At 36.1% G+C, this 27,500-nt stretch overlaps 1 protein-coding gene and 2 long non-coding RNA genes across 5 annotated transcripts in view; 1 reads left to right on the top strand and 2 right to left on the bottom strand.

Annotated features, from left to right (window-relative positions):
* The window catches only part of fech (ferrochelatase), a 31,501-nt gene extending 4,990 nt beyond the window's left edge, over positions 1–26,511 (bottom strand). The window contains exons 1-12 of one of the 3 annotated variants that reach the window (XM_087300235.1): positions 26,353–26,511; positions 23,241–23,355; positions 22,455–22,574; positions 20,195–20,343; positions 12,258–12,392; positions 12,055–12,161; positions 11,815–11,913; positions 8,845–8,952; positions 8,462–8,626; positions 7,143–7,202; positions 4,278–4,450; positions 3,041–4,189 (exon numbers count right to left, since the gene is read on the bottom strand). In XM_087300235.1, coding sequence (XP_087156361.1) covers positions 4,316–4,450; positions 7,143–7,202; positions 8,462–8,626; positions 8,845–8,952; positions 11,815–11,913; positions 12,055–12,161; positions 12,258–12,392; positions 20,195–20,343; positions 22,455–22,574; positions 23,241–23,355; positions 26,353–26,389 — 1,230 coding nt within the window. In that variant the 5' untranslated portion in view covers positions 26,390–26,511 and the 3' untranslated portion in view covers positions 3,041–4,189; positions 4,278–4,315. 3 annotated transcript variants of the gene reach the window in all.
* Positions 1–27,500, bottom strand: part of LOC147838686 (uncharacterized) — a 1,589,207-nt gene that overhangs the window by 1,531,701 nt on the left and 30,006 nt on the right. The gene's annotated exons all lie outside the window — the stretch shown is intronic.
* On the top strand, positions 660–3,145 carry LOC147838689 (uncharacterized). Its single transcript, XR_015519868.1, has 2 exons — positions 660–1,892; positions 3,075–3,145. It is a non-coding gene; the product is annotated as an uncharacterized LOC147838689 (long non-coding RNA).

Below are 27,500 nucleotides of genomic sequence, written 5' to 3'. Positions count from 1 at the left end.
TAAACATGAATTATTCTTATACTTATTATTATTATTATCAAAATTATATAAATATATAATCAGCATTATATAATATTAATATCGTCTCTATAATAATAACAATTATTATTATTATTGTTGTTGTTGTAGCAGTTATTATTAATATCATTGTTATTATTACTGACTGTGGCATTTCTCTGCACATGAGCACTTGTGTGGTTCAGTCTCAGTGTTTTGTGTGTTTATGAGGGAACGCTGATGTCAAATGACCCACAAACACACATTCTGGGGTGCAAAAACAAAAAATAAAGGCCCACAGAGACATAAGAGCTGTGATTTCTGCTCCTGCCACATCTGTCCTTCCCAGCATGCATCTGAACAAGCAGAAAGCCTGCTTCACTGTTTCACTTCACCATCATCTACTGCTACTGCTCTCTCTCAGACACTCGCACACTGCATTATCATGAACAAGCACATGTTTAATTTGAACATTTGCATAATTAATAATATTTCTCCTTAATTTGATGAACAGATCACGACTGAGAGAGAGAAACAGCAGGAAATTACATAAAAACAGGATCTCAAGCAGGAAGTGAGAGATGTGGTAAGATTTCTACATCACAAGACTCAAAAACATAAGCAAAAATAAATAACACACACACACACACACACACACACATCAGCTCCAGTGTTAGCGCTCCACACACTGATGAGTGTTTATTGTAGATCATTAAAGCACAGGCTGAAAGGCACACCATGTCGAAGGCTCAGAGGTCAAAGGTCAAACACACTTTTTCTCCAAACACTTCAGTTCTTCTGTGGAGACATGTTTAACCCTGTAAAACCTGCTGGGTTACCGTATGCGATCAAATATGAGCATCAGTCGGGGTGTTAAAATCAATTGTTTCTTCAGTGCACCGCGATGCTCATGCGGACAATTCGGTATCCAATTCGGTAATAGATCACAACCGGTTATTGTGTAGTGACGTCATCTATCTCCTATGCACTATGTCGCATTAGAATACTATGGTGAGGGAGGCGAGAGCGAGTAGGTAATACTAGGGGTGTCAAAATTAATTGTTTCTTCAGTGCACCGTGATGCAGATGGGAACAATTCGGTATTGGTTCAGTAATAGATGATAAGAGGTTATTACATACTGACGTTGTTTATCTCCTGTGTGCGATGTTGCAGTGGAATACTATGGTCAAGGAGGCGAGGACGAGTAAATAAAACGCTCCGACAACTTAAAAGGTAGATAAGTATGCACAGTTCAACTGCTTGTGAGTTTGCTGGACAGAATTTTGTTGACACGGAAGGCCGCACTATTTTCACAAGTGTGGAGTCTCGTGAAGGAGCTCCGGATGGAAAGTTTTGTTTTGTGTTTATCTCATAGTTAAAGTTGCTGCACGTCCGCCGGTTCCTGCCTCAAAATGAGCGAGTTTGAACCACTTGTACATTTAGGAAGTGTTCAGGTAAAGCAAAATAGCAGCGAAGAAACTCAACACAGAGGAACATTTACACCTCACTGCCCACTCTGCTTTTGCAGATTTTTAAGAGCTTTTCAGCTCATCTCCACAGAAGAAATAAAGGAAAAGCACATTACTTTCTTACTCAGCATCTTGTGTTGTTTTCTAGTAAACATCAAAACATAAATAAATCAAGTTGCAAGATTTTTAGGGAAACAAAATTACTTGGATGTTAAATAAGTCAAAAATTAAATCAATTTACGCTTAAAACTAATGCAAATAATTAGCTTTTGTTTCTGAAATAAAATTTGATTAAAATAAGGAAATCAAGATTATGCTTCTGACCCAGATATAGTAAGTTATTTTCAGCTAAATATTAAAATTAAAAATAAAAAGATATTCATTCATTCATTTTCTTTTCGGCATAGTCCCTTTATTAATCTGGGGTCGCCACAGAGGAACGAACCACCAACTCAGCCAGGATATAAGGAGAACATGCAAACTCCACACAGAAATGCCAACTGACCCGGCTGAGGCTCGAACCAGCAACCTTCTTGGTGTGAGGCGACAGCACTACCTACTGCACCACTGCATCGCCAAAATGAAAATATACTTGAAACAATTTAGCTTCTTTGGTAAATGCATCACGTCAATAAATGATGTCAATTTAAGCATTATTAATGCAATTAAAATAAAATAATAAAATGTATTAATAAAATAAAATAAAATAAAGATATTCCCCAAACAATTTAGCGTATTCAGTAAATGCATCTAATTTAAGCATGTCAATAATTAATGAAGGCTAATTTAGGCATTATAAATACAAAAACCAAAAGAAAAGAAATAAACAAAAGAAAAGAAAATGAAGATAAACCCTAAACAATTTTGTTTCTCTGGTATTTTTTAATTTTTTAATTTAAGCATTATAAATAAAAAAAATGAAGGAAAATAATTAAATTAATTAATTAAATTAAATGAAGATACACCCCAAACAATTTAGCGTATTCAGTAAATGCATCTAATTTAGGCATGGCAATACATATTAATGTTAATTTAAGCATTATAACTACAAAATCCAAAAGAAAATAAATAAATTAAATTAAATGAAGATAAACCCTAAACAATTTTGTTTCTCTGGTAAATGCATTTCATTTAAGCATGTGATTAATTAAATAAATGTCAATTTAAGCAATATAAATACAATTTTTTTTTTAATTAATTAAATTAAATGAAGATAAACCCTCAACAATTTAGCGTATTCAGTAAATGCATCAATAATTTATTAATGTCAATTTAAGCATTATAAATAAAACAAAATGAAGGAAAATAATTAAATTAATTAATTAAATTAAATGAAGATACACCCCAAACAATTTAGCGTATTCAGTAAATGCATCTAATTTAGGCATGGCAATACATAATAATGTTAATTTAAGCATTATAAATACAAAATCCAAAAGAAAATAAATAAATTAAATTAAATGAAGATAAACCTCAAACAATTTTGTTTCTCCAGTAAACAAATCTAATTTAAGCATGTGAAGCTTACTGGAAGGGCATCCACTGCGTAAAAACGTGCTGGATAAGTTGGCAGTTCATTGCGGTGTGGCGACCCCGGATTAATAAAGGGACTAAGCCAAGAAGAAAATTAGAAATTAATAAACTAAATGTCAATTTAAGCATTATAAATACAAATAAATGAAGGAAAATAATAAAAAAAAAAATACATAAAACAAAACAAAGATATACCCTAAATAATAGAGCTTTTTTAGCAAATGCATTTAATTTAAGCAAGTCAATGATTATTTAATGTTAATTAATTAAAAAATGAAGATATACCCCAAGCAATTTTGTTTCTCCAGTAAATGCATCTAATTTAAGCATGTCCATACAGAGAAAACACTGAGTAATAAAAGAATAGTATATGGTTGTTCTTGTCAGCTGTTCATTTGAAGCTGACCTGATGCACAATTACATGTGCATGATGTTAGCACCATGTTTAATTATCGTATCATTTGTTCCCAGATGACTGCTCACATTGCATGTTCTCTGTCTGCATTTCTTGTTTTTTAAAGTGACACTCCTCGTTTTTGTAAATAGGCTCATTTCACAGCTCCACAGTTGAGTTTTCCCATTATTGAAGCCGTTACTGGGTCAGTCGGGAGTACTTTTAGCTTAGCTTAGCATAGATCATTGAATCAGATTAGACCATTAGCATCTCACTCAAAGATTATCAGAGTTTTCTTAATTTTACTAGTTAAAGTGTGACTCTTCTGTAGATTCATCAGGTACTAAGACTGACTGAAAATTAAATGTTGCTATTTTGCTATTATTATTTTCTAGCGCCTGCTACGGCAGCAACGCTCCTTGATTGTTACGCCAGATTGAAAGTAGAGATCTTAGTCATATCACCCTAGAAAACATCAACCTTTAAATCTGTTTCTCTTAATAAGAGCTTTAAATAGGAAAAATATCAGAACACTTTGGTCATTTTTTTTTAAGTGAGATGCTAATGGTCTAATCCGATTTAATGATCTATGCTAAGCTAAGCTAAAACTGCACCTGCAGAGCCAGATATTGGCTAAATGGATTTAAATATGGTACATATATCTAGGAGAGCTGTATAATGAGCCTATTTACAAAAATCGTGGAGTGTTTCTTTAAGGGAAGACACATTCACGTATGAGGAGAATCTGCACAGATAGATGAAGATGTGGATGCTTTCAGCTGCTGGAACACAAGTCTGGGTAAAAGTGCATGTCATTCGGTGAGTGCGGCACTTGAGCGTTTATTTGTCCGTAATCTTTACACATACACACACACACACACACCTGGAGCCGCTGCTGTCCAGATGAGAGATGAACGGCGGTCAGAGTTTCTGGCTGGAGAAGAAGGCTTTGGTTTGAGCACAGGTTGGGTTCACACACAGCGGACAGCGCAGGGTCAGCTGACGAGAGCATGATTCATTAGACTGCAGGTGAGACTGAACCAGATCAGCCAAAGCCTGAAACACACACACACACACACACACACACACACACACACACACACACACACACACACACACACACACACACACACACAATGAAAAAAAGCCAAGAGGAACATTTTTACCAACAACCATCCCATGTTCAAAGTCTCCTAAATCCCCTTGCTTGCTCATTCTGATGCTCGCTTTGAACTGCAGCAGATCCTCTTGACCATGTCTACATGCCTAAGGCCCCGTTTACACTAGTGCGTTTTAGTTTTAAAACAGGGTTTTAGAATGAAAAAGATCCGCGTCCACACTAGTGTTTCACCCAGCGTTTGTGAACAGCTCTCCGTCCACACTAAAACGCACATCACGTGACCACACACACACACACACACTCTCTGGCACGCGCTGCAGCATTTCTATCCAGATGAGAGCTGTGCTGGTCGGACTGCTCATCAAGCATCCCCTGCTGGATCTAATCTCACTATATTTGCTAAACGTTACATTTAATTAATCTTATCGTCTTTATCTAACGACATATTCCCCGACTTTGATCTTCTGAATCGATTACTTGTTCACAGGTAACGTGTTTTGGCTGAGCGCAAAGATCAGTTAATAATTAACGTAACCCCGTACATTATGTATATTGACTGATCGCTTGCCGTTATTTCCTATAACGTTTAAACTTAGTGCGTTATACTTTAATAATGGCTATTATTGTTTATTAAAACTGACATTCAGCAAAGCAGAGGATACGTTTCGTATTTTAAATGAAAATGAAAGGAGGCAGTGATGTTATATGAGCTCTGTATTATAAATATGCACACAGTGAAGATGCAGCACGACGCCTCAGCATTTCTGCTGTCTGTTAACTTGTTAATATCAAAATGAAAATAGCAGTTCCTTACATCATGTTTTCATTTTACTGTTGAGAAAGTGAAACAGGGCAAGGCAGTGGCGCAGTAGGTAGTGCTGTCGCCTCACAGCAAGAAAGTCGCTGGGTCGAACCTCGGCTCAGTCGGTGTTTCTGTGTGGAGTTTGCATGTTCTCCCTGCCTTCATGTGGGTTTCTTCCACAGTCCAAAGACATGCGTTACAGGGGAATTGGGTAGGCTAAATTGTCCATAGTGTATGAGTGTGTGTGTGGTTGTTTCCCAGAGATGGGTTGCGGCTGGAGGGGCATCCGCTGCATGAAAACTTGCTGTTCATTCCGATGTGGCGACCCCTGATTAATAAAGGGACTAAGCCGACAAGAAAATGAATGAATGAGAAAGTGAAACAATGTAGCCAGGATGATGTGAATAAGGTTTTAAAGTACACTGTTCCCTTTGAAGATTTACCGGACATGTCCTTGAGAGTCTGTTTTCCATATCAAACTTGCAAAGTCTGAACTTACAAGGAGAGGATGCGAGACTGAACTGTGTGTGTCGGCTACTTAATATTGAGGAAAAGCCCCAATCAGAATGTCAGCAGCCCCGCCTCTGTTTTCAGATGTCTCTGTTTTCCCCCATCCACACTGAGACGGAGCAGCAGCGTCTTAGGATGAAACGGCCTCTCCAGCGTTTTCGAAACGCTCCGTTTTCAGCGCTCGAGAACTCCAGTGTAGTGTGGACGGATTTAAAACGAAAACGCATTAGTGTAAACGGGGCCTAAATGCATTGAGTTGCTGCCATGTGATTGGCCAATTTGCGTTAACGAGCAGTTGGAGAGGTGTACCTAATAAAGTGGCCGATAAGTGAATATATCCACACATACACTTACAGCTTGAGGAAATTAATCTAATTAAAAAACAAAAATAATCATCAATAAATTGACATTTTCTGAAATACCCATTTAATTAGTCTGTTAACTTACAATTTTTACGCATGAAATTATTGTATTATTGTTATTATTTTACCATCTTAATTTAAAAATACATACACACACATGCACACTCACTACAGATACAGACAGAAGCATAAATAAATATACAAATCTATTTACGTAATTATTATTTATATCTAATATTAAAATTAAACAATGAATTAAGTCAAATAAACGACAACATCCATAAATTAAATGTATAATGTATGACGTTTTTAATAAAAATTATTTTAATATTATACATCAAAAATAATAGTATTTTTAATTATTTTATCCAGGATTTGTGTGCTGCATATTTATATATTATGAGTTATTGAGCTTAACAATATGATTATGTCAAACCGACAGCACAGAAATTAACTGAACACTTCTAAGGTCACTGATACAGATTACACTGAAACAGAGAGCACTGAATTGAAACGGGAAAAGTGTGTGTGTGTATATGTGTGTGTGTGTGTGTGTGTGTGTATGTGTGTGTGTGTGTGTGTGTGTGTGTGATGTGTTCAGTCAGCTAAAGTCTTGATTGATTTCAGGGGTTTTAATAAACTCAGTGGGCCGCGGTGGAGTTTCTTTCACACATGCACACACACACACACACACACACACACACACACACACACACACACACACACACACACACACACACACACACACACACACACACACACACACATCCCTAACTCAGTTAACAAACCAAGCTCAGAAACACACAGAGAATAGACTAGAGCTAGCTACAAAATAAATGTGCAGTTCCTATAGCGGACTGGTGAACATCCAGACCTGAAGAGCGCATGCGGGTCGATACTGACATTATTATTATTGATATGATGATGTTGTTGATAACGTTGAGCTGATCTTACCCTGAAGAACAGTGGATTTCCATTCAGAGATTCTGCTCTTCTGATGTTTTCCACTCCAACCTGAACACACACACGGCAACACTTTTATGTTTGTTTGTTTGTTTGAGCGTTAAGTAGCAAAATAAATTACAGAAATTTATATCATAAAAATTTTAATTAACAATAAGAGAAAATTTTACAAACACGCAAAAATCCACACCTTAACAGCAAACCAAAACACGTTTGTATTTTGAAAACATGTGGTTTAAATGAAGGCTCTGATGTTCATGAGCACACACACACACGTTTGTTTTTGTGAATTGTGGGGACAGTCAGACAGGTATTCATTGCTTTTATACAGTACAAACTGTATTTTCTATCCCCCTTCAAGGTTAATATAGTTAACGAAAACGAACGAAAAAACGAAAACTAGAAAGGAAAAATAAATGTTGTTTACACATATTGAATGGTACTTAGGCCTGCTATCTAGTGGGATGTTGTATTTGAATGTGAGGATGGATTGATGGTAGTGGTCATGTGTCCTCTGCATACAGGTTTCAAAATGATATCTTTGGTTGAGTTATTATTCCGATGAGTCTAATGATTTTGTATCTAGCACTTAACAAATATTCTAATTTATAAAAAATAAACAAATAAATCTAACACTACAACTAATAAAAACTAAACTAAAATTAGGTGACGCAGTAGCTAGTGCTGTCGCCTCACAGCAAGAAGGTTGCTGGTTCGAGCCTCAGCTGGCGTTTCTGTGTGGAGTTTGCATGTTCTCCCTGCGTTGGCATGGGTTTCCTCCAGGTGCTCCAGCTTCCCCCACAGTCCAAATACATGTGGTACAGGTGAATTGGGCAGGCTAAATGGTCCATAGTGTATGAGCGTGTATGGGTGTGTGTGTGTGTGTGTATGGGTGTTTCCAAGAGATGGGTTGCGGCTAGAAAGGCATTTGCTGCCTAAAACATATGCTAGATAATTGGCGGTTCATTCTGATGTGGCGACCCCGGATTAATAAAGGGACTAAGCCGACAAGAAAATGAATGAATGAAACTAAAACTAAGCAATTTCAAAATATAGAAAGAAATAAAAACTAGTAAATCTGCCTCTAAAACTAGTTAAAACTAATTTCATTTAAAAAAAAACTCAAAATAAAATAACTAAAACTAATGAAAAATGCAAAACTACTATAACCTTGTCCCCCTCCACAACCCTACACATAACCCTTTAAAGGAAGCTGTGTCTTCATAATTCAGTCTCTAATACCGGTGTCATTCCTATGACATGATACACATTTGTCCTGATATGTCACAAAAACATATACACACACACACCTCTTCTCCGAGGACCTGTGAGTACTCGATGTCCAGCTCGTGCAGCGTCTCGATGTGGTCGCTGGTGAAGGCGATGGGCACCAGCAGCAGGTTCCTCTTGCCTCGCTGACAGAGACCCTTGATGACCTCATCTGTCTGTGGCCCCAACCACGCCATCGGCCCAACCTGAACACACACACACACACACACACACACATATATATATATTAAAAATCATTCTATAGAAAATATGAATGTTACGGAGAGATCTGTGTGTGGTGTACTCTATCATGTGAAGCACATAATATGTATGAAGCACTAAATTACAATGACTTTTAAAATCAATAAAGGTAAATATTATGATATATATATATATATATATATATATATATATATAAACTGACCTTTGACTGCCAGACGAGTCTGTATGGGTTACAGTGGCCCAGTCGGTCCATCACTCTCTGAACTGTAGCGCCCACTTCCTGTGGGTATGGATCACCCCGGTTCACCACCTGAAGTACACAAGATACATGTCAAGTGCATTTATCACACAGGAAACACACATGGAACCCAGCAAACTATTCTCACAATAATCACACATGGAACACGAGAAACCTTCATTACACATGTACCTTGTGTTTACTGTCACATGCATCCCATGCATGATGGACATGTTTTGTGTGTTCCAAAAATATGTTCATCACACATGGAACGTATGGAAGACACAAAGCCCACATAGAACACACATGCAACACATTGATCACCCATGAATCACACATGGAATAAACATGGAACACAACGATCACACATGGAACTCATGTATCACACATTACATGCATAGAACACACATAGAGCAACCATGCAACACATTGATCACCCATGAATCACACATGGAATAAACATGGAACACAACGATCACACATGGAACTCATGTATCACACATTGTATGCATAGAACACACATAGAGCAACCAAGGAACACATTATTCACACATGGAACACGTTGATTACACATGGAACAAACATGGAACCCATTGATCACACATGGAACAAACATGGAACCCATTGATCACACATGGAACAAACATGGATCACATTGATCACACATGGAACAAACATGGATCACATTGATCACACATGGAACAAACATGGATCACATTGATCACACATGGAACAAACATGGATCACATTGATCACACATGGAACAAACATGGAACACATTGATCACACATGGAATGCAAGAATCACACATAGAATACACATGTGAAACATGGATTACACAAGGATCACACATGGAACAAACACAATGCGTGGCACACACGTGGAACACGTTACCTATATGGAACACAATTCACAGAAATCGCACATTGAACTTGCATAGAATACACATAAAACACACTTGAAACACACAGAGCACACTTGGAACACACACACATGGAACACATGAATCAGACATGGAGCACACATGAAACACATGGATCAGACATGGAGCTACATGGAACACATGAATCAGACATGGAGCACACATGGAACACAGAAAGGACACATGAAACACATGAATCACATGGAACCCATATGTAACAATTCACACAAAGCATACATTGAACTTACATGGAACACACACACACAGAATACATAAATCACACACGGAACACACATGGTACATATGAATTACATACCGAACACACATGGTACATATGAATTACACACGGAACACACATGGTACATATGAATCCCACACGGAACACACATGGTACATATGAATCACACATGGGACACTTGGAACACAGAATTGACATAAAATGATATATGGAACACATTAATCATACGAAAACAGATGGAACACAAATGGAACAAACAGTACATATGATTTACACACGGAACCCACATGGTACATATGAATCCCACACGGAACACACATGGTACATATGAATCACACATGGGACACTTGGAACACAGAATTGACATAAAATGATATATGGAACACATTAATCATACGAAAACAGATGGAACACAAATGGAACAAACAGTACATATGATTTACACACGGAACCCACATGGTACATATGAATCACACACGGAACACAGATGGTACACATGAATCACACACGGAACATAGATGGTACATCTGAATCACACACGGAACACAGATGGTATCACACACGGAACACAGATGGTACACATGAATCACACACGGGACACTTGGAACACAGAATTGACATATGGAACACATGAATCATAGGAACACAGATGGAACACACATGGAACAAACATAGTACATATGATTCACACATGCAACAGACATAAAACACATGAATCACAGATGGAACACACTTGGAACACAGAAATGACATATGGAACACAGATGGTACATATGAATCACACATGAAACACTAGGAACACAGAATTGACACATGGAACCTGTGAATCCTATGGAACACAGATGGAGCACACATGGAACACACTTGAAACGCAGAAATGACACAGAACACATGAATCACATGGAACCCAGGTGGAACACAATTCACACAAATCATACATTGAACTTACATAGAACACACACGGAACACACAGAATACATTAATCATACATGGAACACACTTGGAACACAGAAATGACATATGGAACACATGAATCATAGGAACACAGATGGAACACACATGGAACAGACATGGTACATATGAATCACACATGGAACAGACATAGTACATATGAATCACACATGGAACACACTTGGAACACAGAAATGACATATGGAACACAGATGGTACATATGAATCACACATGAAACACTAGGAACACAGAATTGACACATGGAACCCGTGAATCCTATGGAACACAGATGGAGCACACATGGAACACACTTGAAACGCAGAAATGACACAGAACACATGAATCACATGGAACCCAGGTGTAACACAATTCACACAAATCATACATTGAACTTACATAGAACACACAGAATACATTAATCATACATGGAACACTTGGAACACAGAAATGACATATGGAACACATGAATCATAAGGAACACAGATGGAACACACATGGAACACACAGAACACATGAATCACACATGGCACACAGAAATGACACATGGAACACACTTGGCACACAGAAATGACACATGGAACACATGAATCCCATGGAACACAGATTGAACACACATGGAACAAACATGGTACATTTGAATCACACATGGAACACAGAAATGACACATGGAACACATTGAACACAAGAAACATTCATTACACACAGCGAACACGAACACACACACACACACACACACACACACACACACACACACACACACACACAGAGGGAAGAGCTGTGTAGTGTACGAAGCTGATAAATGAAAGGTGAGGAGAGACTTACAGATAGAGGCAGAGAGTGCGCAGAGAACAGAATCACCACATCATCTCTCTTCTCCACAGGAAACTTGTCCAGCTCATTACGAACATGCTCCGCGAAACACTGCAGGAAACACATCACATCAATCGCAGTTCGCTGATCAGAAATAAGACATTAAACCCTTACAAAACTCATGTTTCTGGCTGCTAGTAAAAATGCATTAATGAGCAGAAAAAGGGTGTGTGAGTAAACGTCAGTGTTCACCTCTATCAGCAGCGGGTGTGTCGGCCACCTGTCAATCACACTCCAGCGCATCTTCGGTCTGTCGGCGCGATTACTGTAGTATCTGTAGATGGCGTTCAGACTGCTGCCTGATAACACACACACACACGCGCACACACACACAGCAGAGTTCAGCTACAGCAGACAGGTTCTTTTATAAATGCTAAATGATCTGTAACTCTTACCGGTGGTGGAGCAGCTGTACTGTGGGTACTGTGTGAAGGCCACAGCTCTCTCCACTCCATCTTTCTCCATCAACTCTATGGCCTCCTCCGTCAGCGGATGAACGTACCGGAAACCAATGTAAAACTTATGAGGAGCTGCACAAACACAAACACACAAATCACTCATTACACATTCACCAGCACTGTTCCTCAGACTATCTGAAATCCTGCTTAACTGTGCACTACTCGTTTGCGTTTTGTTGATCTTTGCTTAATTTGATGTCTGCTAGTGCTTTGTTTATCCTGTTTATTCACGGCGGAATGAACCGCCAACTTATCCAGCATATGTTTTACGAATGGGGAGAACATGCAAACTCCAACAGAAATGCCAACTGACCCAGCTGAGGCTCAAACCAGCGACCTTCTTGCTGTGAGGCGACAGCACTACCTATTGCGCCACCGCGTTGCCCTCCTACTTTGTTTTTTTTTATCATCATCATCCTCTTTATTTATTTTAATTATTTAATTAGTTGATTTATTTAAACTAAAGCATTATCATTACGATCAATTTCACTTAATTTTATGCTATTTTAAAATTAATAATAATAATACACATGTAAATATGTAAATTATATAATTTTACAATTACTTACACGTTCATTTATTCATATTTGTATCATTAAATCAAATGAAATCATTTTTTATCATGGTCATAATCTTTATTAATTAATGAATTAGTTAATTTATTTATTTATTGAAATTAATGCATTATCATTATGATTATTTTCACTTACATTTTTTTTACTTACAAATTTACTTTTTTTTTTACGCTTAAGCCTTTCCCTGGCAAAATTACACAATCGATATGATGAATTATTTAATTAAATTAATTAAATTATATATTTTAAATTAATTTAATTACAGTGTTCACATCACCATGTTGCATATATATTAACAATAATAAATAATAATTAATAATAATTTTAATAATGACACTATACATTTAAATATACAGTACTTTTAAAATAAAATTCTGGTTATGAATATTTGTTTATTTATTTGTTTATTGAATATTATATTTTGAGGGTTAAATCCAAGATAATAATTGTACATATTTTATCATCAGGTTACTTTTGATTAAACCCAAATCATAGGATTTCTACTGTCACATTTACATATAAAAGATTTCACATTTACAGAAGTTTATTTAAGGTTAAATTAATTTCTTTCTAGCTTTGTTTTCATGTAATATTTTTACTAATTATTTTAATATATTCATTGTTATTTTACCATTAATTGGAAGTTAATTTATAAAAATTTGCATTATTGAATCAAATGAAATCCTGGTTAAATGTCAATTTAGTCTTGTTTTGAGTCAAATTACTCGTCTGTGTTTTGTTGATATTTGCTCAATTTGATGTCTGCTAATGCTTAGTTTATCCTGTGCTCTTACTTTGTTTTTATCATCGCCATCCTCTTTATTTATTTGTTCATTTATTTAAATTAATTAATTTGTTTATTAATTAATTAACACTTATGCTTTATCATTATGATTTTTTTTACTTAAACTATTTTTTACTTATAAATGTACCTTTTTTTTCGACGCTTAAGCCTTTTTTCTGGAAAATTACACAATAAATATAATATAATATCAATTATTGAATTAAATTAATTAAATTATTTAAAATAAATTTATTTAATTACAATGTTCACATCACCATGTTGCATATATATTATTAGTAGTAGTAATAATAACAACAACAATAATAATAATAATAAACATTTAAATATACAGTCCCTTTAAAATAAAGTTTGTGGTTATGAATTTTTCTTTATTTATTTAATATAATATTTTGGGGGTTAAATTCAATATAATGTTTGTAAATATTTTATCATCAGGTTACTTTTGATTAAACCCAAATCATAGCATTTTACGATCACATTTACATACAAAAATTGCACATTTACCCAAGTTTATTTAAGGTTAATTCACTCCTTTATAGCTTTGTTTTATTGTAATTATTATTTTGCATTATTATTATCATCATTTTAAATATATTCATTGTAATTTTGCAATTAATAACAAGTTAATTTATACATATTTGTATTATTAAATTAAATGAAATTATTTTTTATCATCGTCATCATCTTTATTAATTAGTTTATTTAATTATTTAAACTAATGTAGAAACATTTTCATTTTCACTTTTATTTTACTTGTTTTTTATGCGTATAGAAACAATCTTACACCGTTATTATAATTGATTATGAATCAAATTATATTGCACAGATCCCTACAGTGTATAATAATAATAATAATAATAATAATAATAATAATAATAATAATAAATACACATTTTTATACATTATTTCTATACAGTAATTTTTAGTTTATGAATTTTTATTTGTTTTTTAACATGATATTTTAGGGGTTAAATTCAAGATTATATTTGTCAATATTTCATTATTAGGTTACTAGAGATTAAACCCAAATCCTAGCATTTTTAGTCACATTAACACATTAGAAACATTAATAAAAAGTAAATTAGTTTTTCACAAGTTATTATTTTTTTCTAACTTTCTTTGTTTTTAATGTAACGTAGTTTGCTTTATTTATTATTATTATGTTTGTTATTTCTATTATACATTTGAATGTATAATAGAAATGAATGTATAATAAAAATTAATGTATAATAGAAATGTATAAATTAGATTATTAGCATTAGTATAAGTATTTTGTTTTAAAGGTATAAAACAAGCATTACCTTTGTCGTTTTAATTTTAATTATATTACACTGAACAAAACATATGCATTTGTTTAAGTGTTACAGCAGACTTTTCAACTCATTTTAACCCTTGTCCAAGCAAGGCTTATAAAATATTAATACATATATTATAGTCAAACTTCTAAAAAGAGCGGTCAAAATTACACAAAAGGAGAAACAAATAGGAAGTGATGTGGAAGAGCTTGCTGTTTATCATAGGTGTGTGTGAGAGTGTGTTTTAGGGTGTGTGAGACACTCCTCTGAGCTTGATCTATCATTGACACACACTCTTTTCTCTCTGCTGTTTATCAGCTCACAACACAGACAACAAAGATGACGGTTTGTGTGTTACTCTCTGATTACTTTATGAGCCGTTACAAAAGACACTCCACACCATCAGAAAGAAAAGGACAAAAGAAGGACACCCAACACTATTAGAGGCTGAGAAAACACTGAAGACATTGTGATTCTTTCCCAAGTGTTGTTTAACAGAACGAGACATTTTTCACAGTATCTCCCATTCATAACTATTATTTCTTTTGAAGTTTAAAGCAATATATACAGCTTCTATACAGCTAAAAGTGACATTTGAAGGCTTAACTAGGTTAATTAGGATAACTAGGCAGGTTAGGGTAATTAGGCAAGTTGTTGTTTAATGATGGTTTGTTCTGTAGACTAATCGAAAAAATATAGCTTTAATGGGGCTAATAATATTGACCTTAAAATTGTGTTTAAAAAATGTAAAACTGCCTTTATTCTAGCCGAAATAAAACAAATAAGACTTTCTTCAGAAGAAAAAATATTATCAGACATACTGTGAACATTTCCTTGCTCTGTTAAACATCATTTGGGAAATATTTAAAAAATAAAACTCAAAGGGGGGCGAATAATTCTGACTTCTACTGTAATTTCACAAGATAGCTTTATATTCATATTTTTACTTTAATTGGAAGTTTGACTACATCAACATCACTACATTTTGACTACAAGTTTGACTGCATTTCAGTAAGCTGACATCAGATGTACAAAATTATTCATAAACATATCAAATAAAGAAATTAAAGCACAAATGAAGACAACAAAACAATAATAAAAATAAAATAGTAAGCACTTTATAGTTTTCAGTGGAGTTTAACAGTATTAAAGTACATAAATTCAATAAACAGCTGTAAAATAACCCCACACAGAGTCTTTGTTGTAGAAATGAACATCATTATTTGTTAAAGTGGCAAACTTTAGCATTTCTTGTGGCTAAATGGAGTAAATTCACTTGAAATCTTAGTCGCAGATCAAAACACATCACAATAAAAACCTTTCATATAATATATTAGGGTTGTATTATATTCATTCATTTTCTTGTCGGCTAAGTCCCTTTATTAATCCGGGGTCACCACGGCGGAATGAACCGCCAACTTATCCAGCACATTTTTACTCAGCGGATGCCCTTCCAGCCGCAACCCATCTCTGGGAAACATTCACAAACACACGCACGCACGCACACACGCACACACACACACTACGAACAATTTAGCCTACCCAGTTCACCTGCACTGCATGTCTTTGGACTGTGGCGGAAATCGGAGCACCCGGAGGAAACCCACAGGAATGCAGGGAGAACATGCAAACTCCACACAGAAACGCCAACTGAGCCGAGGTTCGAACCAGCAACCTTTTTGCTGTGAGGTGACAACACTACCCCCTGCTTCGCCCGGGTTGTATTATATTATATCATATTATATTAGAATATTATTATTACTTTAGGGTTAAATTCTGCAATCACATCATGTGCTCTGAACTGTGCTTCCTGGTTAAATAAAATCAAAACTTGACATTGCAGATGCGGACTATCGCACTCCCACAAAGCGATTTCGATGCTGAAACGATATAGCGTTTAGCCTTATTTCCCATATCATTTAAAGGTAATTTAAATCCATTTGAAGACTTTTTAAAGACCGTCTCAGAATATTTTAAGAACTCATCGCCACTTCGAGTTCTAATCAGTGTCAAACCTTTAACTTAATAAGCAGTTGTTAATAAACAGCTGTAGTTAAATAAATGAATGGAGCACAACCGTGCAACATAACTTAGATAAGCTCAGAAGAAGCAACCTTGTAAGAACAAATTACATGGTTATTTTCAGCAACAAGTTTCAACTGTTTATACTCGTCTTTCTTCAACCAGGAGATGCAAACTTGCATTTTCCCATTTTGCTGTCTGTTTTGCTCTACAGCAGGGCTGTTCAATTAATTTGTCATGGGGGCCGGTTCATGAAAACCACCCCAAATGAAGGCCCGGAGAGATATGACTTGCAATATGAGTGATGATGACACAACAGCATATAAGAGCCCATATGCTGTATTTTTCCTCCTTAAGACACCCACATTGTATTTTTCTACAGTTAAAATGTTAATATATTGTATTTTGAAACTACATAAGGTCAGTGCATTGTGGCTTTTTCTTTTACAGACATTCAAATGTTGTATTTCAAAGCACAACAAAAGCAGTGCATTGCTTCAGTAGGCTTCTTCGTATGTTCTTCACATTCAGATATATGTTCTGTTTTGAACTGTATAACAATTATGGATGCAATGATTATAGATTTGGCTGTACGATTATTTAGTCTGAAGAATAATCATGTTTCACGGTTATTACGTCTAATGTAAATGTAAGCTTTATATTAGGTAAGTGTTTAAATGAACTGTTGTTATCATCTGCGTTCATATATACGTAATGATTTGATGAGAATGGTTTGTAATAATTTGTCTAACATACAGTTGAAACCAGAAGTTTACATGCACTCTAAAAAGATAAACATAACCATTATTTTAAATGTCTGATGGTAAATCAGACTAAAAGTTTAGTATATTAGGTATTTAAGCTTTTTTTCAACTCTGCCCACAAATGTTCTATAGGATTGAGATCAGGGCTTTGTGATGGCCACTCCAAAACATTCATTTTGATGCCCTTAAAGCACATTTGAACTCATTTAGCAGCATGCTTAGGGTCATGGTCTGTTTGGAAGAGCCTTTTGTGGCTAAGTTGTAATTTCCTGGCTGATGTCTTGAGATGTTGCTTCAGTATTTCTCCATAATGTTCTGTCTTCATGATGCCATCTATGCTGTGAAGTGGACCAGTCCCTCCTGCAGCAAAACAGCCCCACAACATGATGCTGCCGCCCCCATACTTCACAGTTGGGATGGTGTTTCTAGGCTTGTGCACTTTTCCCTTTGTCCTCCAAATGTAACCCTGCTCATTATGGCCAAACAGTTCAATCTTAGCTCCATCAGAGGACAGGACATGTCTCTAAACATTAGTGTTTTTCCCAGTGTCATTTAGCTAATGGTAATCTGGCTTTGTTGCTGATTCTGGCTTGTTGATTTCCCCATGTTGTCACACAAGGAGGCAGTGTGTTTGAGCTTTTCCTTCAATACTATTCTACAGTCGTGCCTCACATTAACTCAAATGTTGTCAAATAGCCAATCAGAAACCTCCCAAACCTTGACATCATCATCTGAGCTTTATCAGAGGCAGAATAATCTTACTGTGTGCAAACTTGACTTTCAAGAAGAGTTAAAACTATTTCTCAACAAATCTCTCTCTCTGTCATTATTCTGCTATTATGCAGAACAGAAACAAATGTGATAATCCTTACTTACCTAAAGGAGAAAAATTTTAGTCACATTAACATCTGACTTTTCTTTAAATCAGGGGTCACCAATCCTGGTCCTGGAGTACCGGTGTCCCTACAGGGTTTAGCTCTATCTTGCATCAACACACCTGCCTGGGTGTTTTAAGTACACCTAGTAAGACCTTGATTAGCTTGTTCAGGTGTGTTTGATTAGGGTTGGAGCTAAAATCTGCAGGACACCGGCCCTCCAGAAACAAGTTTGGTGACCCCTGCTTTAAATGGTTACCTGCCTTTTAATACAGTGTATGTAAACTTCTGCTTTCAACAGTATTCTTTGTTTAATATGCACAAAGAGCCACGCACAACTCTTACTACTACAGCGTGAGATGTTTTCTACTCAGTGCGTCTGAAAGGCGCAAGCCATCGCTCTGCTTGCGCGCGTATATTGGCATATATTCTTACATTGGAAATAATAAACTTGCGTGTGGAAAAGACGTAATATAAGCTTTGAACTTTAAACTAGCGCACAGGTGGCATAACTTTGTTTAGTTGCAGTAGTTTTGTTCCGAAATGCGGCGTTGAGAAGCCTTTAAGCTTAAGTATCCAAATGTTTTCAGCTGTTCGCGCCACTTGCTCGCTTAATGTCAGGTGACTCACGCCCAATTCACACGGGGGCTTCATCGTCAACGCTTGACTGAAGGCGAGTCTGAAGTGATCGTCATAGCAGCGTCAGCCAATGAAATTCAGTCAGCAATAGGCCACTGTCTAGCTGGTGTATTTGCATACAGCGATCTGATTGGCTGACGCTTCTGTCAGCTCTTAAAGTTGAGCTAGTCCCAACTTCTGCAGCGAGCAACACCTCTGAAGCGGGGCTAACGGATCCACAATGCTATTCGGCAACGCCTGACGTCACCCATTCAAAGTGAACGGGAAGCGTTGACGCTGACACCCCGTGTGAATGGGGCGTCACGCTCTGCGCAGCCTTCAACTGCAGCTCGTGCTGTTTTGAACAGATGCACGTCACTTCATAACTATAGCGGCAATTTTTCGACTGAACTAAATTTATTTTTGATGTCTTGGTCACAGTATTTGGAGGGCCGGAACTAATTGCCTTGCGGGCCACCGATTAAATAGCCCTGCTTTATGGTTTCACTAAGTGGAGAGCATCGCATCACATCACCTTCATGGAGATAGGAGTTTGGCCGGATGCACCCGGCCCGAAACAATAGAGGAAAATAAATATGTTTATGCTTTTTTGGAGTCAAACACTTGAACAAAAACTTGGACAATGCTTGAGGAAGATTTAGGATTAAGATTAAGACTTTTTAATATCTTTTAAGGGCATTAATTTTCTCAAAATTAATTTATCAACTTTTAATACTTTTTAAGACCCCGCGGACACCCTGTGTATACAGGCGGGGGAATAATTCTAATAATTCTGACTTTAACAGTATATGACACACGCATATATATGACAAGCAAAGTTTGGATGCAACTAATATATTGTAGAGCTTAAAGCATTGATGTAGAATGATCTGAGTCTGTATTATCTGTGAATCTCTCACCCGTGTCCGGACACATCTCATCCAGCAGTTTCACCATTCCTTCCCCCTGCATGGTGGTCCAGGCTTTAATAGGAGACCCTCCGCCAATCTTACTGTACTGCTCCTGGATCTTTGGGGTGCGTCTTTTGGCAATGAATGGCCCGAGTTTACTGCAATAAAGAAGTGTTTGAGAGGCAATAAAACAACTTCACTCCCAATGTTACAATTACTCATTTAGCAAGACACTTTCTCTAAAGTGAGGATACTTCGGGTTATCACAGAGTTGCTGTATATGAATGCAATCATAAGTCTTAAGTTACTAAACCTACAAGTCTAAGTTTTAATTTTCACATTATTATTTTTATAATATACAATGACAGACAAATATAGTATCTGAAAATATATGGGATACTAATTATGGGATAATATTGATAATAAATAAACAAATAAATTACCTAATTAAAATGTGATGATATTAAAATGTAGAAATGTAATATATTGGATTATTAATGTTATTAAAAACAATAAATTGTATATTTCTGGAATAATATTTGTAGAAATAATACAGATTTGTAGTTAAATACATTTGTAGAAATAAAACTGAGACCAAAGTGTTCCTAAGACTTGTCAGGATCCAAGTTTTCCAAAAGCAAACCTCTCTTCATGGTGTTAAAAAAAGAGATTCAAATGTATATAAAAGTGATTTCCAAGTCTCAAAATAGAAAAGCAATTCAAACAATTAATATATGCTCCTCCTTTAAAGGGCCATGAAACCCCCTCGTTTCAGCAGGGTGTTTTCACACCTCTACTTTGGAAAAAGCCAGAAAAGTGGGCGTGTCCAGCTCTGTTTAGGGGGGAGTGTCGGAGGAAGAAAAGAGGCACGTTGTGGGAGTGTCTATTTGGGCACGCGACTGTGTTTACATGGACATCTGTTGTCGAATTATTTGCCAAATTATTAAATGTTGGACTTTAACTGCAGTTTGGCTCTTTCATTCAGGGAATTCATTCATGTCCCTCGCGACAAACGAGATATTTGATTCGAGGAACTGCTCTACCGCACGGCGAATGAGAGAGAAAAAAAAAAACCTCAGCATTTCCCGGAAACTTAGATGCACACGGCAGGTAGCGTCAGAAACCCGCCTGTGTTATTCCGGTCACAAAATGCGGTTTGGTTGTAGTGCTAACATTTCTGCACTCAGTGCAATAGTTAACTTAGTTCAATACGAACAAACTGAATAAACAAAGAGCGCTGGTCGCTCACTCACCAAATCTGTAGAGACAGGACAATCACCAGAAGCTAGAGCCGCGTCTTTATTAAGAGGAGACTAAAGCGAATCCGGATCTCAGCGTTTGCAGATGAGAACAGCTCTCAGATAAACAATAATCCTCCTCAGACACGCAAGTTATTGTTGTCGAGCGTCGCGTACACTGTTAATCCACATGTGACTCCAGCTGCGCTCTCACAGAGAGAAAATGAAAACAAAACTTCACTGCAGCAAACTATAAAAGCAACACTTCACGCTTGTTTTGCCAACACAACGTGGCGTCTCTGCCGTCTAAACACTGTGACACTAATGAATATTAATGAAGTTGCACAATAGAGCGCGCTGATTGGTTTGAACCAAGCCTTACTCATGCATTAATGCAGCACACTATAAGACGTAATAAGACACACTCTGGCACAGACGTCCAGTCTGCACGCTGGAATACACGCTATTATGTCATGACCGTGACGCAGCTTCAAAAATTCGTTTCAAACAGGAAGTACGAATTTGCTTGAAATAACGTAAAAACAACCAATTTACACTTTTAAGTGAAATATAGGTGTCCTAATAGTGTTTTTAGCAGTGTGTGACACATATATGACTGTCAACAGCTCAACACATGTGTTCTGGTGTTGTTTTGGTCGTGACCCTTTAACATTTTTACATAAAATGTTTGTATAAATGAATTTCCTGTAAAAAAAAAAAAGAAAAGAAAAAAAAGTGCATTACTAACTCTTGTAAATAACTAAAATTGGAAAATGTGCGAAACATATTTATATGTAGTTTGATAATTATGTACCCTCTCCTCTGTTTTTTTTTCTTTCTCTTCTCCTTTATGTTTTTTCACTCATTTCATTCTTGTTAAGAAATGTAAAGTGATTGTATTGTATTGTATAAGAAAACTGTACATGCTGGTTCTTGTTAATAAAAAAAATAATAAAAATAATAAAAATAAAAAATAAACTTGTCAGGAAGTGTATATATTAGACCTATAAATGTTGAATAGTCTTTCTTACTTCTGCACGGGCAGCTGCATGAGGTCTGTATCCATGAAGAGGCGCAGCAGGAAATCATGAACATCCTCCAGCTTCTCTGGACCGCCCATATTCAGCATCAGAATGCCTGTTTTGGGTTTTCTGTAGTGAAAACACAGTATTTCTTTAGTCATCTCAGTGAATGTTCAGTCATGCAGAAGAGTCAGACTTAGTGGAGAAAAGAAAAGCCCCGTTTTTAAAACCGTCAGCTAAAAGCATTAATGTAAACCCTGAGAGAATGCTGCACATGAGAAGTCCAGACAGCAGGAAATATTCCACACTTTAAAGCTTTTCTTTTGTGTTGAAGCTGAAGACTTTTAGAAATCTTCTATTCGTTCATCTTCCTTCCGATTAGTCTCTATTTCAGAGGTCGCCACAGCCGAATGAACTGCCAACTATTCCAGCATATGTTATTTGCAGTGGATGCCCTTCCAGCTGCAACCCAGTACTGGGGAACACCCATACACACTTATAGACTACGGACAATTTAGTTAATCAATTCCGCTATAGCGCATGTGTTTGGACTTTATTTTTGCCAGTGTGTTTGTGGCAGTGTGTGTATGTGTGTGTGAGAGAGAGTGTGTGTGTTATTGACTGGGTGTGTGTGAGGGGGGGTTGTGGCAGTGTGTGTATATGAGTACAGTATATAAGCGTGTATGAGTCTGTATAGGAGTGTGTGTGTGTGTGTGTGTGTGTGTGTGTGTGTGTATGTGTGTGTGTGTGTGAGTGTGTGTATACAGTATGTGTGTACAGTATGTGTGTGTGTACCTGCTCTCTTTAGTCTCTGGAGTGGCTGTGGTGTTGAACGCCGCTGCTGTGGCCGTCGACTGTCGTCTGAGAGATGAAGACAAACACAAACCCACAGGAGAACCACATCTGACCACTGAAACACACACACACACACACACACACACACACACACACACAATTTAGAGAAAAACAGTACTACACAGGAGTTTTCCTCCATAGAAATGAATGAACACTTGATAATAATAGTGGAACAACACTATTTATACACACTTTTATTTATTCAAATACCTACTTTGTTTACATTTCAATAATATAATGTGTAAAAATATACCAAATTAGCATGTTTTTCCTCTCTAGGTACTTTTATTTATTCCTGTATGACCTTTATTTTATATTATCTGTGTATTATCTGTGCTATTTTTTCCAGTCACCATTATTTTGTTGCACTGTAAAAACTTCTGTCACAAACACACACACATGCATGTATATATATATATATATATTGGATGTGATTAATAATTTAGCATCACTGAAATCCTGAAGACGCATATACAAAGTCCATAGTAAGTTAGAAATAAATCAAACGTCAGGCAAATAATGATGTACAGATATTTCTGTGTGAAGAAATTAGGACAAAGTTTGATGGACTTTCTTATCGTAAAACCCCCTAAAGTAGGCTAAGAGTTGGTTACTAATCCTAGTCATTGTGCTTGATCATGAATGTGTGCTTGTTTCAGGGCTGCACAATACTGAAAAAGATTGACAGTGTGACATTTAGTGTTTCTGCTCTATATATATATATATAACAGGGGGAGTTATTAGCCCCGCTTAATTTTTACCCAATTTCTGTTTAACAGACGGAAGATGTTTTCAACATTTCTAATCATAATAGTTTCAATAACTCATCTCTAATAACTGATTTATTTTCTCTTTGTCATGATGACAGTAAATAATATTAGACTAGATATTCTTCAAGACACTTCTATACAGCTTAAAGTGACTTTAAAGGCTTAACTAGGCTAATTAGGGTAACTAGGCAGGTTAGGGTAATTAGGCAAGTTGTTGTATAATGATGGTTTGTTCTGTACACTATCGAAAAAAACAGCTGAAAGAGGCTAATAATATAGATCTTAAAATGGTGTTTAAAAAATTAAAAACTGCTTTTATTCTAGCCGAAATAAAACAAATAAGACTTTCTCCAGAAGAAAAAATATTATCAGACAAACTGTGAAAATGTCTTTGCTCTGTTAAACATCATTTGGGAAATAAAAAAAAATATTTGATTTTTTTTCTACTTTAAATATTTCCCAAATGATGTTTTAATAATAAATTAATGTTCACACAACACAGCAGATTGTACACAGTTTATATATTAATTTATATTAGTTTATTAGTTTTCATTATATTAATTAACCCAAAGCCATGACTGGTATTATTATGAACTATTTTACACTCTAATTACACTTTTACACACACACACACACACACACACACACACACACACACACACACACACACACACACACAACATTACATTATACACATATTTAGCTATTGTGTATACTACTAATTAAAAAATATAAATATTATTACATTTTTTGTAATTATATTATCATATAACAGAATATGCACTATCAAATATATCCTTTACAATTTATTCGGTCCTCTTAAACAACATAAATCTAATATGATAAGTTTGTATATTTTATATATCCACTGAGAACCTGCTTTAAATTAATAAAATCATTAAAAATCAGAAAATAAAATAATTATTTGTGATATTATCAACTATTAATTAAATTAAAAAATATTAATTTAAAATTATACGTTATTATTTACACAACACTGCAGCTTGTACGCCGTTTATATATTAGTTTTCATTATGAGAATGTCATGACTGGTATTATTATCATTGATATTCCAAACCAGTTTATGCTACTACTTTTCAAATATTTTATTCCCTATTTTTGTAATATATATTCATATGTATTATATATTTCTTTATGATATAAAGCTGAATATAACGACTTGCACAATCAAAAATATCTTATGCAACTTATTGTCCTCCTGAACAGCATATAAATACATTACGATTGGCATATCTATTCTGTACATCTACTGAGAGCCGGTTTTAAATCAAATAAAACGAGCACAAATCATAAATTTAAATAATTAAACTAAAATTAATAATTATTTTCACCGAGTGAGAGCGCTGAATTAAAAAAAGTGATATTAATCAACAAATAATAACATTTTAAAAAGATATTTATTTAAAATCGTACATTAATGTTTACATAACACTGCACATTGTACAGTATATATGTTAGTTTATTAGTTTTCATTATAAAAATGTGATGATTGGTATCATCATTGATATAATAAACTATTTCATGTATACTTTAATTATATTTTACAAACACACACAACATTACATTATACACATATGTGGCTATTGTGTATATTACTAGTTTTTAAATATTTTATTGCATAGTTTTGTCATTTTTTATATGTATATTATATTTATTTATAATATATAACAGAATATTACGACTTGCACAATCAAAAAATATCCTTTATAATTTCTTCTGTCCTCTTGAACATAACAGAAATTCATTACGATAAGCATGTCTGTTTTATACATTTACTGAGAGAAAATTTTAAATAAAATAAAACGTGCAAGAATCAGAATTTAAAATAACTAAACTAAAATTAATAATTATTTTGACCGAGTGAGAGCGCTGCAGTGGCGCCGCGCGGCCGCCGGGAGCCGCTGTTGGCGCAGTTACGCAAGTTGTGAAAGCGTGTGTTGTGTAACATGATGTTTAACGCCTCGCAAACTTTAACTCCTGCTTAACACTGCATGTAAACCTCGTGCACATTAATGCAGATTTAAAAACACGTGCTTCAACTGCGCCATTACTGAATTAGGAGCTGGAAAACTGCAGGAAATAAAGTCACCAACACTTTAACCTTCATGAAGAGAGCTGACAAAAACACAGCTCATTTATAGCCCTCACACACTCTTCATTCTGCGTCCTTAATGAACCTGTGGATTATATAATGACCTCGGAGAGAGTGAGTGTGTGTGTGTGAATGTCATGTGTGTGTGGAGACTGGTAAACACACTTACGCTGCACGAGCCGGCACGCGCCTCCTAAAACCGCCATTGTTCTCGCTGTGGCGGGAAGTGTCCTCGTGTTCCAGCTGTGGAAAACAGAGAAAGGCTTAAGCTGCTCACTTCACGGGTTTACTTTCCTCTTCTGTGTCTCCAAAGCGCTCAAATTCCGATATAGAGCTGCTGATCGGTGTCACTGTTATCACAGCGTCATGACGTACGCTGGCCACGCCCCCTACGCACACACCCTCCGTACGTCAGCACGCAGGATGGCAGCCGGCGTGACGCGTGTATAATGTTTAAAATTAGCTGTATCATGTGCACAAACAAACTGTACAAAAGCCTGAAACTGTATGATGTTATAATGATGTTAATAGTGGGTGTGTATGTTATATGATCGCCAGAATTGAAAGAAACTTTTGTAAAATTGACTATATACACTCACCGGCCACTTTATTAGGTACACCTTACTATTACCGGGTTGGATCTTTTTTTCCTTCAGAACTGCCTTAATCTTTAATGGCGTCGATTCAACAAGATACTGGAAATATTCCTCAGAGATTTTGCTCCATATTGTCATGATAGCATCACACAGTTGCTGCAGATTTGTCGGCTGCACATCCATGATGCCAATCTCCCGTTCCACCACATCCCAAAGCTGCTCTATTGGATTGAGCTCTGGTGACTGTGGAGGCCATTTGAGTACAGTGAACTCATCGTCATGTTCAAGAAACCAGTCTGAGATAATTCAGGCTTTATGACATGCTGCGTTATCCTGCTGGAAGTAGCCATCAGAAGATGGAGACACTGTGCTCATAAAGGGATGGACATGGTCAGCAGCAATACTCAGGTAGGCTGTGGCGTTGATGCTCAATTGGTACTAATGAACCCAAAGTGTGCCAAGAAAATCTCCCCCACACCATTACACCACCACCACCAGCCTGAACCGCTGATACAAGGCAGGATGGATCCATGCTTTCATGTTGTTGATGCCAAATTGTGAGCCGAGCATCTGAATGTGTCAGCAGAAATGGAGACTCATCAGAGCAGCAACGTTTCTCCAATCTTCTATTGTCCAGTTTTGGTGAGTCTGTGTGAATTGTAGCCTCAGTTTCCTGTTCTTAGCTGACAGGAGCGGCACCCGGTGTGCTCTTCTGCTGCTG

This window comes from Danio rerio, chromosome 21 (assembly GCF_052040795.2).
Source record: "Danio rerio strain M-AB ecotype USA chromosome 21, GRCz13ab, whole genome shotgun sequence".
Lineage (NCBI taxonomy): Eukaryota > Metazoa > Chordata > Actinopteri > Cypriniformes > Danionidae > Danio > Danio rerio.
This window is presented reverse-complemented; position numbering and strand designations above follow the sequence as displayed.